We start from the raw sequence: 12,863 nt of genomic DNA, 5'->3' as shown, positions 1-12,863 counted from the left end.
AATTTCATAAAATCAGTTGATATAAATTGTTGGAGAAACATTATTACTGGACCTCGTATTCCTATGAAAACTGTAGACAATGTAAGAGTTCCAAAAATAGAAGAAGAATATAATGATGCTGATTGGAATGACATATCTATAAATGCAAAAGCCATTAATATTCTTCCCTGTGCATTAGATCCAACAGAATATAACAAAGTTTCTGGATGTAAGTCTGCAACGGAAGTCTGGGAAAAACTTAGAGTTACCTATGAAGGTACTGACCGAGTGAAGGAATCCAGAATTAATATCCTTTGGAGAGAATATGAAATGTTTAGTATGAAAGAGGGAGAGACTATAGCTGAACTAAATTCCAGATTCACAAATATAGTTAACCCTTTGAGAACTCTTGGAAAGGAAATTTTAGAAGATGAGCTTGTTAAGAAAATCCTTAGATTTCTACCTAAAAAATGAGATTTTATAGGAACTGTAATGAACTATAAAGAAACTCCAGTAACTTATGATTATTTGATAGGAGCTCTTGTTTCAGAAGAGATGAAATTTTGTTTGACCGTAGAAGATAAGAAAAAGAAAGGATTGGCTTTGAAAGTAGTTTCTAGTGAAGAAAGTTCTTCTGATCTTGATAGTGATGATTTAGCACTTGTTGCTAAGAGATTCAAGAAGTTCTATAAAAAAGATGGAAGGCCACAGAAAAAGTTTATCAAAAACAACTTTTCACCTAAAAATAGCAACTTGCCTAAGAAAGAACCTTCTGAAGTGGTTTGTTATGAGTGCAACAAGCCCGGCCATATCAAGCCTAACTGTCCTAAGCTGAAAAAGAAATCAAATAAAGAAAAGCTGAAGCAAGCATTTGTAGCTGCTTGGAGTGACTCAGACGATTCTAATTTTGAAAGTCAAAATGACCAGGAGGAAATTGCGAATATCTGTTTAATGGCCACTATTGATTCTGACTCCAAGGAAATCAGCACTCCGACTTCAACACAGAAAGCTGAAAGTAGTGAAGCAAATGCAATAGGCCAAAAACGTGATGAAAGCAATGTAAGTATCTCTGAACTTGAATCTGAAAATGATATTCTAGATACTTATAACCTTTGCACTAAATTTGAAAAGCTTGTTAGAAAGCATAAAGTTCTAAAGAAAGACTTCAAAAAATTAAAAACTGAATGTAATCATTTGAAAGATGTTTTTTATCAAGAAGTTACATGCAAAGATCTTATCGTAGAGATCAAAGATCTTAAAGATTGCAATGACAAATTTTCTGAAAATCTGAAACACTTTGAAGAAAAATGTAAAAATCTGAATTCTGAAAATGAATCTTTGAAAACTGAGATTAGAATTCTAAAATCAATTTCAGAATCATTTCTAAAGAAAAGACAAGTTCTAACTATAATAGCATTTCAATACAGAATCATGTTTCTAATAAGAAAAATGCTATTTCTAATGTTGCGACTTTAGAACATCAGAAGCAATTTGAAAAATCTGTTAGTCTCAACAGAAAGAAAAATCATAGTAAGTTAAATACACTTGTTACCACTAACCCTCCAGGACCCAATACGAGTTGGGTACCTAAATCTGCGTGATTTTTTCAAGTGTGCCTAAGGAGTGAGCTGAAAACAGAAATGCGGTACATTGACAGCGCTTGCTCTAGGCATATGACTGGTGATAGAAAGAAATTCACCAGATTAGAAAAGAAAAAGGGAGGTACAGTGAGCTTTGGAGATAAAGCTAAAGGTAAAATCATTGGTATTGGTGTGGTAGGTTCTAATCCTTCAATAGAAGATGTATGCTTAGTAGAAGGATTACATTATAACTTGTTAAGTGTAAGTCAGATTTGTGATAAAAATAGAAGAGTGATCTTTGAACCCTCTTATTGTGAAGTTCAAAACATGCATGATAACAAAACTTTATTTATAGGAAAAAGGTTTGGGAACATATACCTAGTTGATCTTTCTGATATGCATAACCTAGATATTTGCTTAGTTTCTGTTGACAATTCTAGTTGGTTATGGCATAAAAGACTTGGATATGCAAACATGCACCTTATTTCTAAACTGTCTAAGAAAGACTTGGTTCGTGGTTTGCCAAAGCTAAAGTTTAAAAAAGATCACATTTGTGATGCTTGTCAATTGGGCAAATAAATCAGAACATCTTTCAAATCTAAGGGCACGGTTTCTACTTCTAGACCTTTAGAATTGCTACACCTTGATTTATTTGGACTTGTTACTCCTTCTAGTCTTAGAGGTAAATCTTATGCATTTGTTATTATTGATGATTACTCTAGATTCACTTGGACACTCTTCCTTAGAAATAAGGATGAGTCATATGACATGTTTGTTCATCTTTGCAAGAGAATACAGAATGAGAAAGGATACAACATCTCTGCGATTAGAAGTGACCATAGAAGAGAATTTGAAAATCAGAAATTCGATGCTTTTTGCAAAGAATCAGGAATCTTCCATAACTTTTCAGCACCTAGAACACCCCAGCAGAATGGAGTTGTAGAACGCAAGAATAGAACACTCCAGGAAATGGCCAGAATCATGCTGAGTGATTCTAAGTTACCAAAGTATTTATGGGCAGAAACAGTTAACACTGCCTGTTATATTCTAAACAGGGCATTGGTAAGATCTAAACTGAAAAAGACTCCATATGAGCTATACAAAGGTAGAAAACCAAACATTGGTTATTTTCACATTTTTGGGTGTAAATGTTTTATTCTAGATAATAAGAAAAACCACCTTGCTAAATTTGATGCTAAATCTTATGAAGGAATTTTTCTAAGATATTCTAATAATAGTAAAGCATATAGGGTGTTTAATAAGAAAACTCTAGTTGTAGAAGAATCTATCCATGTTGTGTTTGATGAATTTGATTCTACTTCTAGAATATTAGAAAATGATGATGCTGTAGATTTCAATCAAGAAAAGCAGAATGAACAATCAGAACAACTAGAACAGCCAAAAAGTGAGCAGAATGTTGAAAATCAGGCTGAACCAGAAACTGAACATGAAGATCAGAACGCAACAGAAAGTCAAATGCCAAAAACAGAAAATGAGAATTCTGAATTACCAAAAGAGTGGCGATTCCATAAGTGTCATCCTCAAGTTAATATCATTGACAACCCTTCAGAAAGGATGATGACTAAAGCTCAACTTAGAAAATATTTCGGTAATGTTGCTTTCGTTTCTCAATTAGGACCTAAAAATTTAGAAGATGCTCAAAATGATGAAAGTTGGTTTATTGCCATGCAAGAAGAACTAAATCAGTTTGAAATAAACCAAGTTTGGAAACTTGTTTCTAGACCTAAAAATCATTCTGTTATTGGTTCAAAATGGGTGTTTCGAAATAAGCTTGATGAACAAGGTAATGTTGTGAGAAACAAAGCAAGGTTAGTGGCTCTAGGTTACAACCAAGAAGAGGGTATCGATTTTGATGAGACTTTTGCTCCGGTTGCTAGACTTGAGGCCATTAGAATGCTTTGTGCATTTGCATGTTTTAAAAACTTCATGTTATATCAAATGGATGTGAAAAGTGCTTTTCTAAATGGAGTTCTAAATGAAGAAGTGTATGTAGAACAACCACTCGGTTTTGAAGTTTATAATAAACCAAATCATGTTTATAAACTTACTAAAGCACTTTATGGTTTAAAACAAGCTCCTAGAGCTTGGTATGAAAGATTAAGTAAGTTCTTGTTAGAAAATGGTTTTTCTAGAGGAAAGGTTGATACTACACTATTTATTAAGAATAAAGCACCTGATATTTTAGTTGTGCAAATCTATGTTGATGACATAATCTTTGGTTCTACGAATGACCTTCTTTGTAAGGAATTTTCTAAGATTATGTAAAGTGAGTTTGAAATGAGTATGATGGGAGAATTAAACTTCTTACTTGGACTTCAAATCAAACAATGTGACAATGGAATCTTTATAAACCAAGGCAAGTACACTCGAGAATTGTTAAAAAGGTTCAAAATGGAGAATGCCAAGGTATGTAGTACACTAATGAGTTCATCCTCAAAATTAGAAAAAGATGAAAATGGAAAGGATGTGGATATTAAGATGTTTAGAAGTATGATTGGTTCTTTATTATATCTAACTGCAAGCAGACTTGACATTCACTTTAGTGTTTGTTTATGTGCTAGATTTCAATCATGTCCTAAATAATCTCATTTAATTGCTGTAAAAAGAATTCTAAGATATATTTGTGGAACTTCTAATTTGGGTTTGTGGTATTCTAAAGATGATACATTTGACCTTGTTGGGTATAGTGATTCTGATTTTGCAGGAAGTCTGTAACTTGCCAGTTTCTAGATAGCGCCTTTGTATCATGGTTCAGCAAAAAAAACAGATTTCTGTTGCTCTTTCTACTACAGAAGCAGGATATATTGCTGCTAGAAGCTGTGTTGCACAAGTTCTGTGGATCAAACAATAATTTGCAGACTATTGTCTGAAATTAGAAATTGTTCCAATCAAACGTGACAACATAAGCGGTATAGCACAGTTCAAGGACATCCCAGATTCTTTTATTGATATTCCTTCCAATTTATATCCTCTTACTATAACTTTCCACAAATTCTTGATGATGCTTGATGGAACAATAGGTAATTCATATTTTGAAAGATTTCCTGATGTGAGGCAGTTTTTACATGGAAAAATGGGAAGTCTGGAATCCATTGCCTTACAAACTTTCATAACAACAAGGGAAGTTAACGATGATAAGTTCTGTTCAATTTATTGGCCTAGTTTCAATACACAGATGACAAAGAAGCTCGACTCATCTAGAGTCTTTACTGAGATAATGTCTCACATAAAAGGAGGTTTGCAATCAGGTGAATCTTGTGACGGTAGACTTGCAAGAAAAGATTATGTTACTCGTTCTGAGGGTCGTCTGTCGACTTTAAGTAGGGAGAAGAGAGAAATGATATATGACATTTATGAAGATTATGAAAAGATGAAGATAGCAAATGGAGATTTTGATACAGCTGATTTTGTGATTGATCTTCATCTCAGGCTTAGCAATGGAAAATATGAGGGTGACATAATGGTTTTTGTCTATATTGATGAAGTTCAAGATCTTACAATGAGACAGATTGCTCTTTTCAAGCACATTTGCAGAAATGTTACTGAGGGCTTCATTTTTTCTGGTGACACAGCACAAACCATTGCAAGGGGCATTGATTTTAGGTTTGAAGACATACGATCTCTGTTCTACAATGAATTTGTTTTAGGATCAAAAAGTGAAGGATATGACGGACGAAAGGAGAAAGGTCAAGTATCTAAAATTTTTCATTTGAGCCAGAACTTTCGTACCCATGCTGGTATTCTCAAGTTAGCTCAAAGTGTTATTGACCTTCTTTATCGTTTTTTCCCTTCATTTGTTGATATTTTAAGCCATGAAACTAGTCTTATATTTGGTGAAGCCCCAATTTGGCTTGAAGCGACAAATGATGAAAATGCAATTGTGACTATATTTGGGAGCAGTGGGAATGAAGGGACCAATTTTGTTGGGTTTGGAGCAGAACAAGTCATATTAGTGCGTGATGATTCGGCAAAGAAAGAATTATATGACTATATTGGGAAACAAGCCCTTGTCTTGACTATAATGGAGTGCAAGGGCCTAGAGTTTCAGGTCAGTATTAGTTTTTTTCCTTTTTTTTTTTCCTATTTTACTTGTTAATTCTGTTAGAGGATTTGCTTATTCTGTTTACAATCATTTGGCATTTTGAGTTCTTGTTTTGAATTATACTTTTTGCTTTTGTATGTCCTGAAATCATAATGAATTGTTTTGATAATTCAGTTATCGATCAACTATTGTAGGATTTTTCCAAGGTAATATTTCTTGGACCAGAATAAAATGTAACATAATGAAAAAGTGAATAGAATTGCTATGGTGCTCTTTATCTCATTACGGCTTATCAAACATAGAGCTAATGATTATTTGACCTTGTTCACTCTCATCTATTTTCGTCTTCTTTTGGAGGAGATCGGTTCATTGTTTACTATTTATTGTCAAAAATAAACAAAACCCTTTCCCTAATTGAAAGAGAGAAGTGGCTTTCTACTTGTTGTTGGTCATATTGATACAAACTAAACTGTGTTACACTCAGTGCTGAATAATCATTTTCTTGTGAAATATTCAAAATTCCTTAACTTATGTCCTACTTGTTATCTACTTTATAATTTGTAATGTTATCTTTTGTAGGATGTACTGTTGTACAACTTTTTCGGCTCATCACCTCTAGGAAATAAATGGAGAGTTGTCTATGAGTACATGAAGGAGCAAAATTTACTTGATGAGTCCTCTCCTGTTTTCAATATGGCAAAACACAATGTCTTATGCTCTGAGTTGAAGCAGTTATATGTTGCAATCACTCGTACAAGACAAAGACTATGGATTTGTGAGAATTTAGAAGAGTTGTCCAAACCAATGTTTGATTACTGGAAGATGAAAGCCCTTATCCAAGTCAGGACACTGGATGACTCACTTGCACAAGCAATGCAAGTTAGCAGCAGTCCAGAAGAGTGGAAGTCCAGGGGTTACAAGGTAGCTGCATCTTGTTTCTGTGATTTTTATCTGAATCACTTATAGCTAGCATAGTTGTTGTTGTCATTAATGTTCTTAATACTAGATAATTCATTTTATGCGAAAGCTGTTGCTTGATAACGTTGGTCATAATGATGGGAGATTTTTCAGATTGATGTAAATGAACTTGTCCACTAAATTTATGCAAATTTGAGAGCCTATACAATGTTTTCCCCCTTATCTAACTATAATATTAGTTGCCATTAGGTTTTTCTTTTATGGATAAGGACACTATGTCTTTCTGATCTATCTGAGTAAGTGTAACTTTTATCTATCTTTTCATTCTGGCACACAGCTTTTACGTGAGGGTAACTATGAGATGGCAACAATGTGTTTTGAAAGAGCAGGAGATACATATGGTGAAAAAGTAGCCAAGGCTGCTGGGCTTAAAGCAACTGCAGACAGAATGCATGCTTCAAACCCTGAAGAGGCTTCTGTAGCCCGTGGGCAGGCTGCTGAAATTTTTGAATCCATTGGCAAGGTGGTGCTTGCTGCAGAATGTTTTTTTATTTTAAAGCAGTATGAGTGGGCAGGTAAAATTAACAAACAATCATGCTCTTGTCCTGAAACTGCAGTTTATCACTAAGATCTTGACAAATAATCATTATGTTCCATTCTGATATTCGTAGGTATTCTACTTCTTAACTTATTTCCATTGTAGGTCAAATTTATTTGCAATGTGGGGAATCTGCTATTGAAAGAGCTGGAGAATGTTTCAGTCTTGCTGGATGTTATAAGCTTTCAGCAGAAGTATATGCTACAGGTAACCATTTCTCAGATTGCTTGTCTGCATGTTTGAAAGGAGAACTCTTTGACATGGGCTTGCAATATATTCAATGCTGGAAACAAGTGACTGCGGATCAATATATGGTTAAAAGAAGCCAAGAAATGGCAAAAATTGAACAAGAGTTTCTGGAGAAATGTGCTCTTCATTATCATAAGCTCAATGATAATAGAGCCATGATGAGATATGTTAGAACCTTTGATTCTATGGACTCAATTCGAACTTTCTTGAATGCTTTAGAGTGCCTTGATGAGCTTCTGTCACTGGAAGAAGAATCAGGCAACTTTATGGAGGCAGCAAAGATTGCAAAGTTGAAAGGTGAACTTCTACTTGAGGCTGATCTACTTGGAAGGGCTGGAGATCTTAAGCATGCAGCTATGCTTATTATATGTTATGTGTTTGCGAATTCTCTGTGGTCATCTGGGAGCAAAGGCTGGCCTTTAAAGCGTTTTCCACAACAGGAAGAGCTCTTGGCAAAGGCAAAGTCATTTGCAGAGACCGAGTCAGGCCAATTTTATGAGCTTGTATGTCTGGAATCTGAAATTTTGTTGCATGATCTAGGTAACTTGTCCATGATGAAACAACATCTGAATGCTTCTCAGAGACTTAAGAGTATCAGAGGTGAAATTTTATCAGCTCGAAAGATTCTTGATGCCCATTTTCAAGTAAATAGCTCAAAGTATGTGTGGGAAAATGAATTAGTTCTTGATCTAGAAAACTTGTTGGAAGAGAGACTATCAGAAGATGAGGTTTCCATTGAAACTCTGATGTACTCCTGGATATTTTGGAAGGCTAAGATTGTTCATGTATTTGAGTATCTCGAATGCCTTGAAACTCACGATCTGAGTGAATTTGCAAGTTATGGAGAATTCTGCTTGAATTATTTGGGTGTGCAAAAACATTTAAATAATCTAAATGCCATATATGTCCTTATAAGCTCTGATGCAGAATGGTTGAGGGAAATAGACAGCAGATACATAAAAAGGATTGGAAAGCTCAGCTATGTAGATATTCGCCAGTTTATCTCTGCTTCTCGTAGTTATTGGTCTTCTGAATTAATATCTGTTGGCATGAAGGTTTTGACTAATCTTGAATCCCTATATAAATTCTCAGTTAAGAATTCATTTTCTCTCTTCTGCCAAAGCTGGTCTCTTTCTCATATCTATGAGGTCTCAAAATTTCTTTTGAATTCCAAGTTTCTCAACATACATCATGGTGATAACAATAAGCTGCAGAAATTAATTAGCATGTCAGTTGAACAATCCTTTGCCTGCATTTATCCTCTAGACTGTAGAGAATCATTGAAACAGAATATGATTTCTTTCAGAAGAACTGAGACTTTCAGAAATCTCTTCAAAGAAATGATTTTTGAAAATGTTAGCTTGAAGAGTGAGCTGTCTTATGGGCAACTTGGAAAGATAGTATTAGTGATTCTTGGTTCTGGTAAGCTATGTAATGAATTATTTGAGAAAATCATGGGTGGATTAGAATGGAATGATTCTTGGAACAATTTGATTAAGGATCTCTGCAGGAATGTCGCAAGCAATAACATTAAAGTACCTGGAGAGCTGTCTCTCAAGTGGTTTCTGCAGGAAGCTCTGGTGGATGCTTACAGTGCCAACTGGCGTAAAGAATATGACTACATCTCACCAGGTTGTTTCTTATACCTTGTTGAGCGCCAACTGATTTTGTTATCTTGCTTCCGTGGATACTTCCTCACTACAAAATCTTCTTTTGTTGAATGGCTTATCTATGAGGAAGGCAATGGCAACCAAACTTCTAGATTAGTGGAACAAGCCCCACGATCTATAGAAGGTATGCTAAAACGTATAGTTGACATCATCCATCAGTTTCTTTATAATAAGAAAGATACAGTGGAGTGGATCAGAAAATGTCACAGTAATATGAAGGACGGCTATGCAATTGTCATGTTGAGATTGATTGTGATAGTATGTTTGCTTTTTTTGAATTTTGGGTTGTGCGAAAACATGCTTCATGATTTGCTGGGAAGGAACGACATAACAGAACAATTACCTCGGGAATTTGGTAATGTTCTTAAGAAAAGAAGGAAGCGTAATTCTCTTACTCTGGATGTAAATGTGTTAGCTGAAGCATTTAAGAAGATTGACAATAATCTGGTAATTTTCAGTTTGGGTAAAAGTTATCCAAGAAATTTTGGCCCGGATGCTATTTTTGTGTACATGAAGGCCAATCAGAGCATTGAGGATATATTTAGAGACTTATTTCCAGAGAGAAATGAAAATTCTGTAGATAACAGAGGATCAGTTGATGTGGGCACTGCCAGTTCATCTTCTGTTATCAATTTTGCTGCAGACAGGAATTCAAACATTAAAGCAAAATCCAATGTTACCCATCCTTTGACCCTTGGCCATAGTTGGGAACTATTTGAAAGTTTAAAATCAGAAAAACATTTAATAAATGATCCAAAAGTGAAGGTAATGTCAAATTCTTTTCTCTCTGCTTACATTTTATTATATTCAGGCTTATCTTCTTGTGATTTTATCTTTCAGGAAGACATAGAGAAAACTATTCAACTTTTAAGTGATCATGGGATATTGAGTAACCCTGGTGGTGAAAATGAAAGTATGTTTAGAGAAGCTGTAAACATGCTTGATGAATTGAAACAATTAAATGCTGCATTCGATGTGAGGTAAATCTAAACTCTTGTACATTCTCCAATTCCTAACTGTCAATAGTATTATTTTTCCTTCCTTTTCCATTCACCATAGGCAAATCTTGAAGTGGCCTAGAAATGTACTGCTCAATTTAATACAAGCAGTCCTTTTGGCTCTAAATAGTTGAATGTTCTTCATTGCTGCTGGGTAAAATAAGGCTAGATGGTAATATCCAGAGCAGTGCTAGGTATGTACACCATCTGTGGCTATACTGCCATAGATGGTGCCACATGACTTGCTTGTGACTTTTTGTTTTTTATGTTGTGTTTTTCTGTTTAAACTGTATTTTTGAATTCATTTTTGGATTATTATGTATTTTTGCTAGTGTATATATTTGCATATTCTATATAAAGTATTCAAGTACAATGTAAAGTGTATTCAAACGCGACAATATGGTATTTGACTATATTTTTCAAGTTTTCACTTCCCTGCCTAAAATACTTTTCACTTTCCAATACCCTTGTCTATTTTTTCACTTTTAATATGAAATCTATAATTTTGCATGCATTAGACTATAATTATCTCTTTCTGTTCAGTGAGGTGAAACATCGGAATGACAACTCAGCAATTGGAGAACTTGTCAACAAGTTGCAGTCAAGAAGGCCAAGCATGGAACCTTTCCTGATTCAAATGTTCTCAAAGAAAGATGAGAAATTAAAAGGAGAGGCTTCAAAGATCAGAATTGCATTGGATGGTGAAGGTGATGAGGAAGATAATGGCAGCAAGTCTGGTAAGAGCAAAATTGAGGCTTTGCAGGCTAATGTTGATTCTCAAATTCAAGGCAGCAACCATAATGTAGATCAAAAGGGGAAGGGAAATAGCAAATCCAAGAAAAACAAAAGGGGGGAGAGAGGTAGAAAGAAGAGCAAGAAAACTTAAACAGCTCCGAGTATATTCAGGGCAATATGTACAAAATCCATTAACTTTTTTTTTTTTTTTTTTTTCCGTTTTCATATCTTTTTTTTTTTATTAATGTAGGTAATTTGGAAAAACATTTTAGCTGGACTTGGACCCACTAAACTCTATATTTTCATAATGTTAAAACGTTTACCTTTGTTCTTGCAAATCTGTATTTTTTTTTTTTTTGTTTTTTTTTTTATTTTACATGAGATCAAAGTTCTCTTGTTCTTTTTCTTTAATGAAAAGCGATCTTCTACATGAGTTGCTATTTCTATACAGATCAAAAGAAAAAAAAAAAAAAAAAAAATTCAAGTGGTGTTATATTTGTTGTGATGTAATTATTTACTTTTTTTTAATGTCATAAAAATCTAATTATATTCCCAGTCTATTAAATGTATCATAATTTAAAATTGCACAAACATGGGAAGTGTCCTGATAATTATACTCCCATTATATAAACAATTAACTTTGTGATGGGCAACAATGAAGGAAAGAGGCTTACAGTAATGTTCTGACATGGAAGTGCTAGTGAAGAAAATCTCATGTAAAAAGAAACAGACACTGATCCTTTAAACAAATTATATTTATTGTAGCGTAAAAAGCACCCATTAAAATAAATACGAGACGGGAGGCGACGAAGGAGCTTTTGTGTATCAAGCGGCAAAATAGAAGATACAGTCGTTTTGAGTAAAGTCATGGTGACATATGGGCTAAAACATTGGAATCGTAGAGCTAAAGTAGTGGGTGACAAAATGTGTATTGTTTATCAATTGTGAATGAGTTTCCAGCTCTATAATAAAAGCTACAACAAAACTAGAAGGCATTTTTGAAAAATCAACAACATATTTACAGAATATATATTTACAATGTATTAGACATCAACAACATATTCACATTATTATTTTTGAAAAATCAACCATTATAAGTTTTTCAATCCATGAATTAACATGTTCATAATAGATTGTAAAACAACATGGAGGTCAAAACCAGTCAATATACAAAGAGTCTTGTGCTTCTAACAGCATGCATAGCATGGTATTATATGGGAAACTGCAACTGAGAGGAAGTAAAATGAGGGAAATTATACATTTAAAAAAATGCTGAGAATTTCTTCGTAGGAAAAGGGAAAAATGGCGTAACAGAGAAAAACAAGGGTGAGAATTTCTTTATAGGAACAATTGACTTGTGTCTTTAAGCCAAGGTTCCTTGTTAACTATTATTTAAAGGATTGCTTATACATTATCTAAGTCTTTAAGAAATTTTGAAATTGCCTAAGCAGAATCTAAAAAACTGCTTAAATCTGACTCAACATTCAGTACATTAGAAATGAATACAAACTTTTTTTTTTCTGAGTTCCCAAATGCTAAGCTTATGCAGGCTGTCTTTGTTCATACTGTCATTATTTCTGCTATAGTCATTTTTGAACCCCCAAAAGTTTCCAACAGCTGGTCGATGAAAGAAGTTCAAGTTCAGTCCAAGTTTGATTGGTAAGCAACCTATACAAATGGTAGCCTTCCCCTTGAGGGAGTATATATTAGTAATTAATGTTTAATTATCCTATACAAATGTACATATCATGTTATCTTTCAAAAATGAATAGGATATATCAGTGTGCAATAATATTAAAGCCTGATTCTGATGGTACAACTTCCAAGTTTACGACTTTAATTCAATCTAGTTTCAATAGAATACGATTCGGGTTCCCCCCGCAAAAAAAAGTTCAGCTTGGGCATGGGAATTGGGAAGACAAGACAGAGTTTGAAAATTGAAAGACGGATATTTTCTTTCCTTTGAGCAAGATATTTTGTAAAAATTGAAAGCAAGTCTTCTATGGGTCAGCGTAAGCGTTCTCTTTTTCTTTGATCAAAAGCAACACAAAAGATGAGAAGGGTTATTGCTAA

The 12,863-nt window shown here is 34.1% G+C and overlaps 1 protein-coding gene across 1 annotated transcript; it reads left to right on the top strand.

Moving 5' to 3' along the window:
- Positions 1 to 3,035: 3,035 nt before the first annotated feature.
- LOC110010364 (uncharacterized) lies at positions 3,036 to 11,128 on the top strand. Its single transcript, XM_089721325.1, has 7 exons — positions 3,036 to 3,168; positions 4,439 to 5,628; positions 6,202 to 6,543; positions 6,878 to 7,115; positions 7,244 to 9,822; positions 9,898 to 10,037; positions 10,599 to 11,128. Exons 1-7 carry the CDS (start codon positions 3,036 to 3,038, stop codon positions 10,939 to 10,941), a joined length of 4,965 nt encoding a protein of 1,654 aa, XP_089577451.1. The 3' UTR covers positions 10,942 to 11,128.
- The last annotated feature ends 1,735 nt before the right edge of the window (positions 11,129 to 12,863 follow it).

This window comes from Jatropha curcas, chromosome 5 (assembly GCF_041381405.1).
Source record: "Jatropha curcas cultivar XTBG-Jc1 chromosome 5, XTBG_Jcur_1.0, whole genome shotgun sequence".
NCBI classification, from domain to species: domain Eukaryota; kingdom Viridiplantae; phylum Streptophyta; class Magnoliopsida; order Malpighiales; family Euphorbiaceae; genus Jatropha; species Jatropha curcas.
The sequence above is the reverse complement of the archived record's forward strand: the minus strand, read 5'-3'. Positions and strand labels throughout refer to the sequence as shown.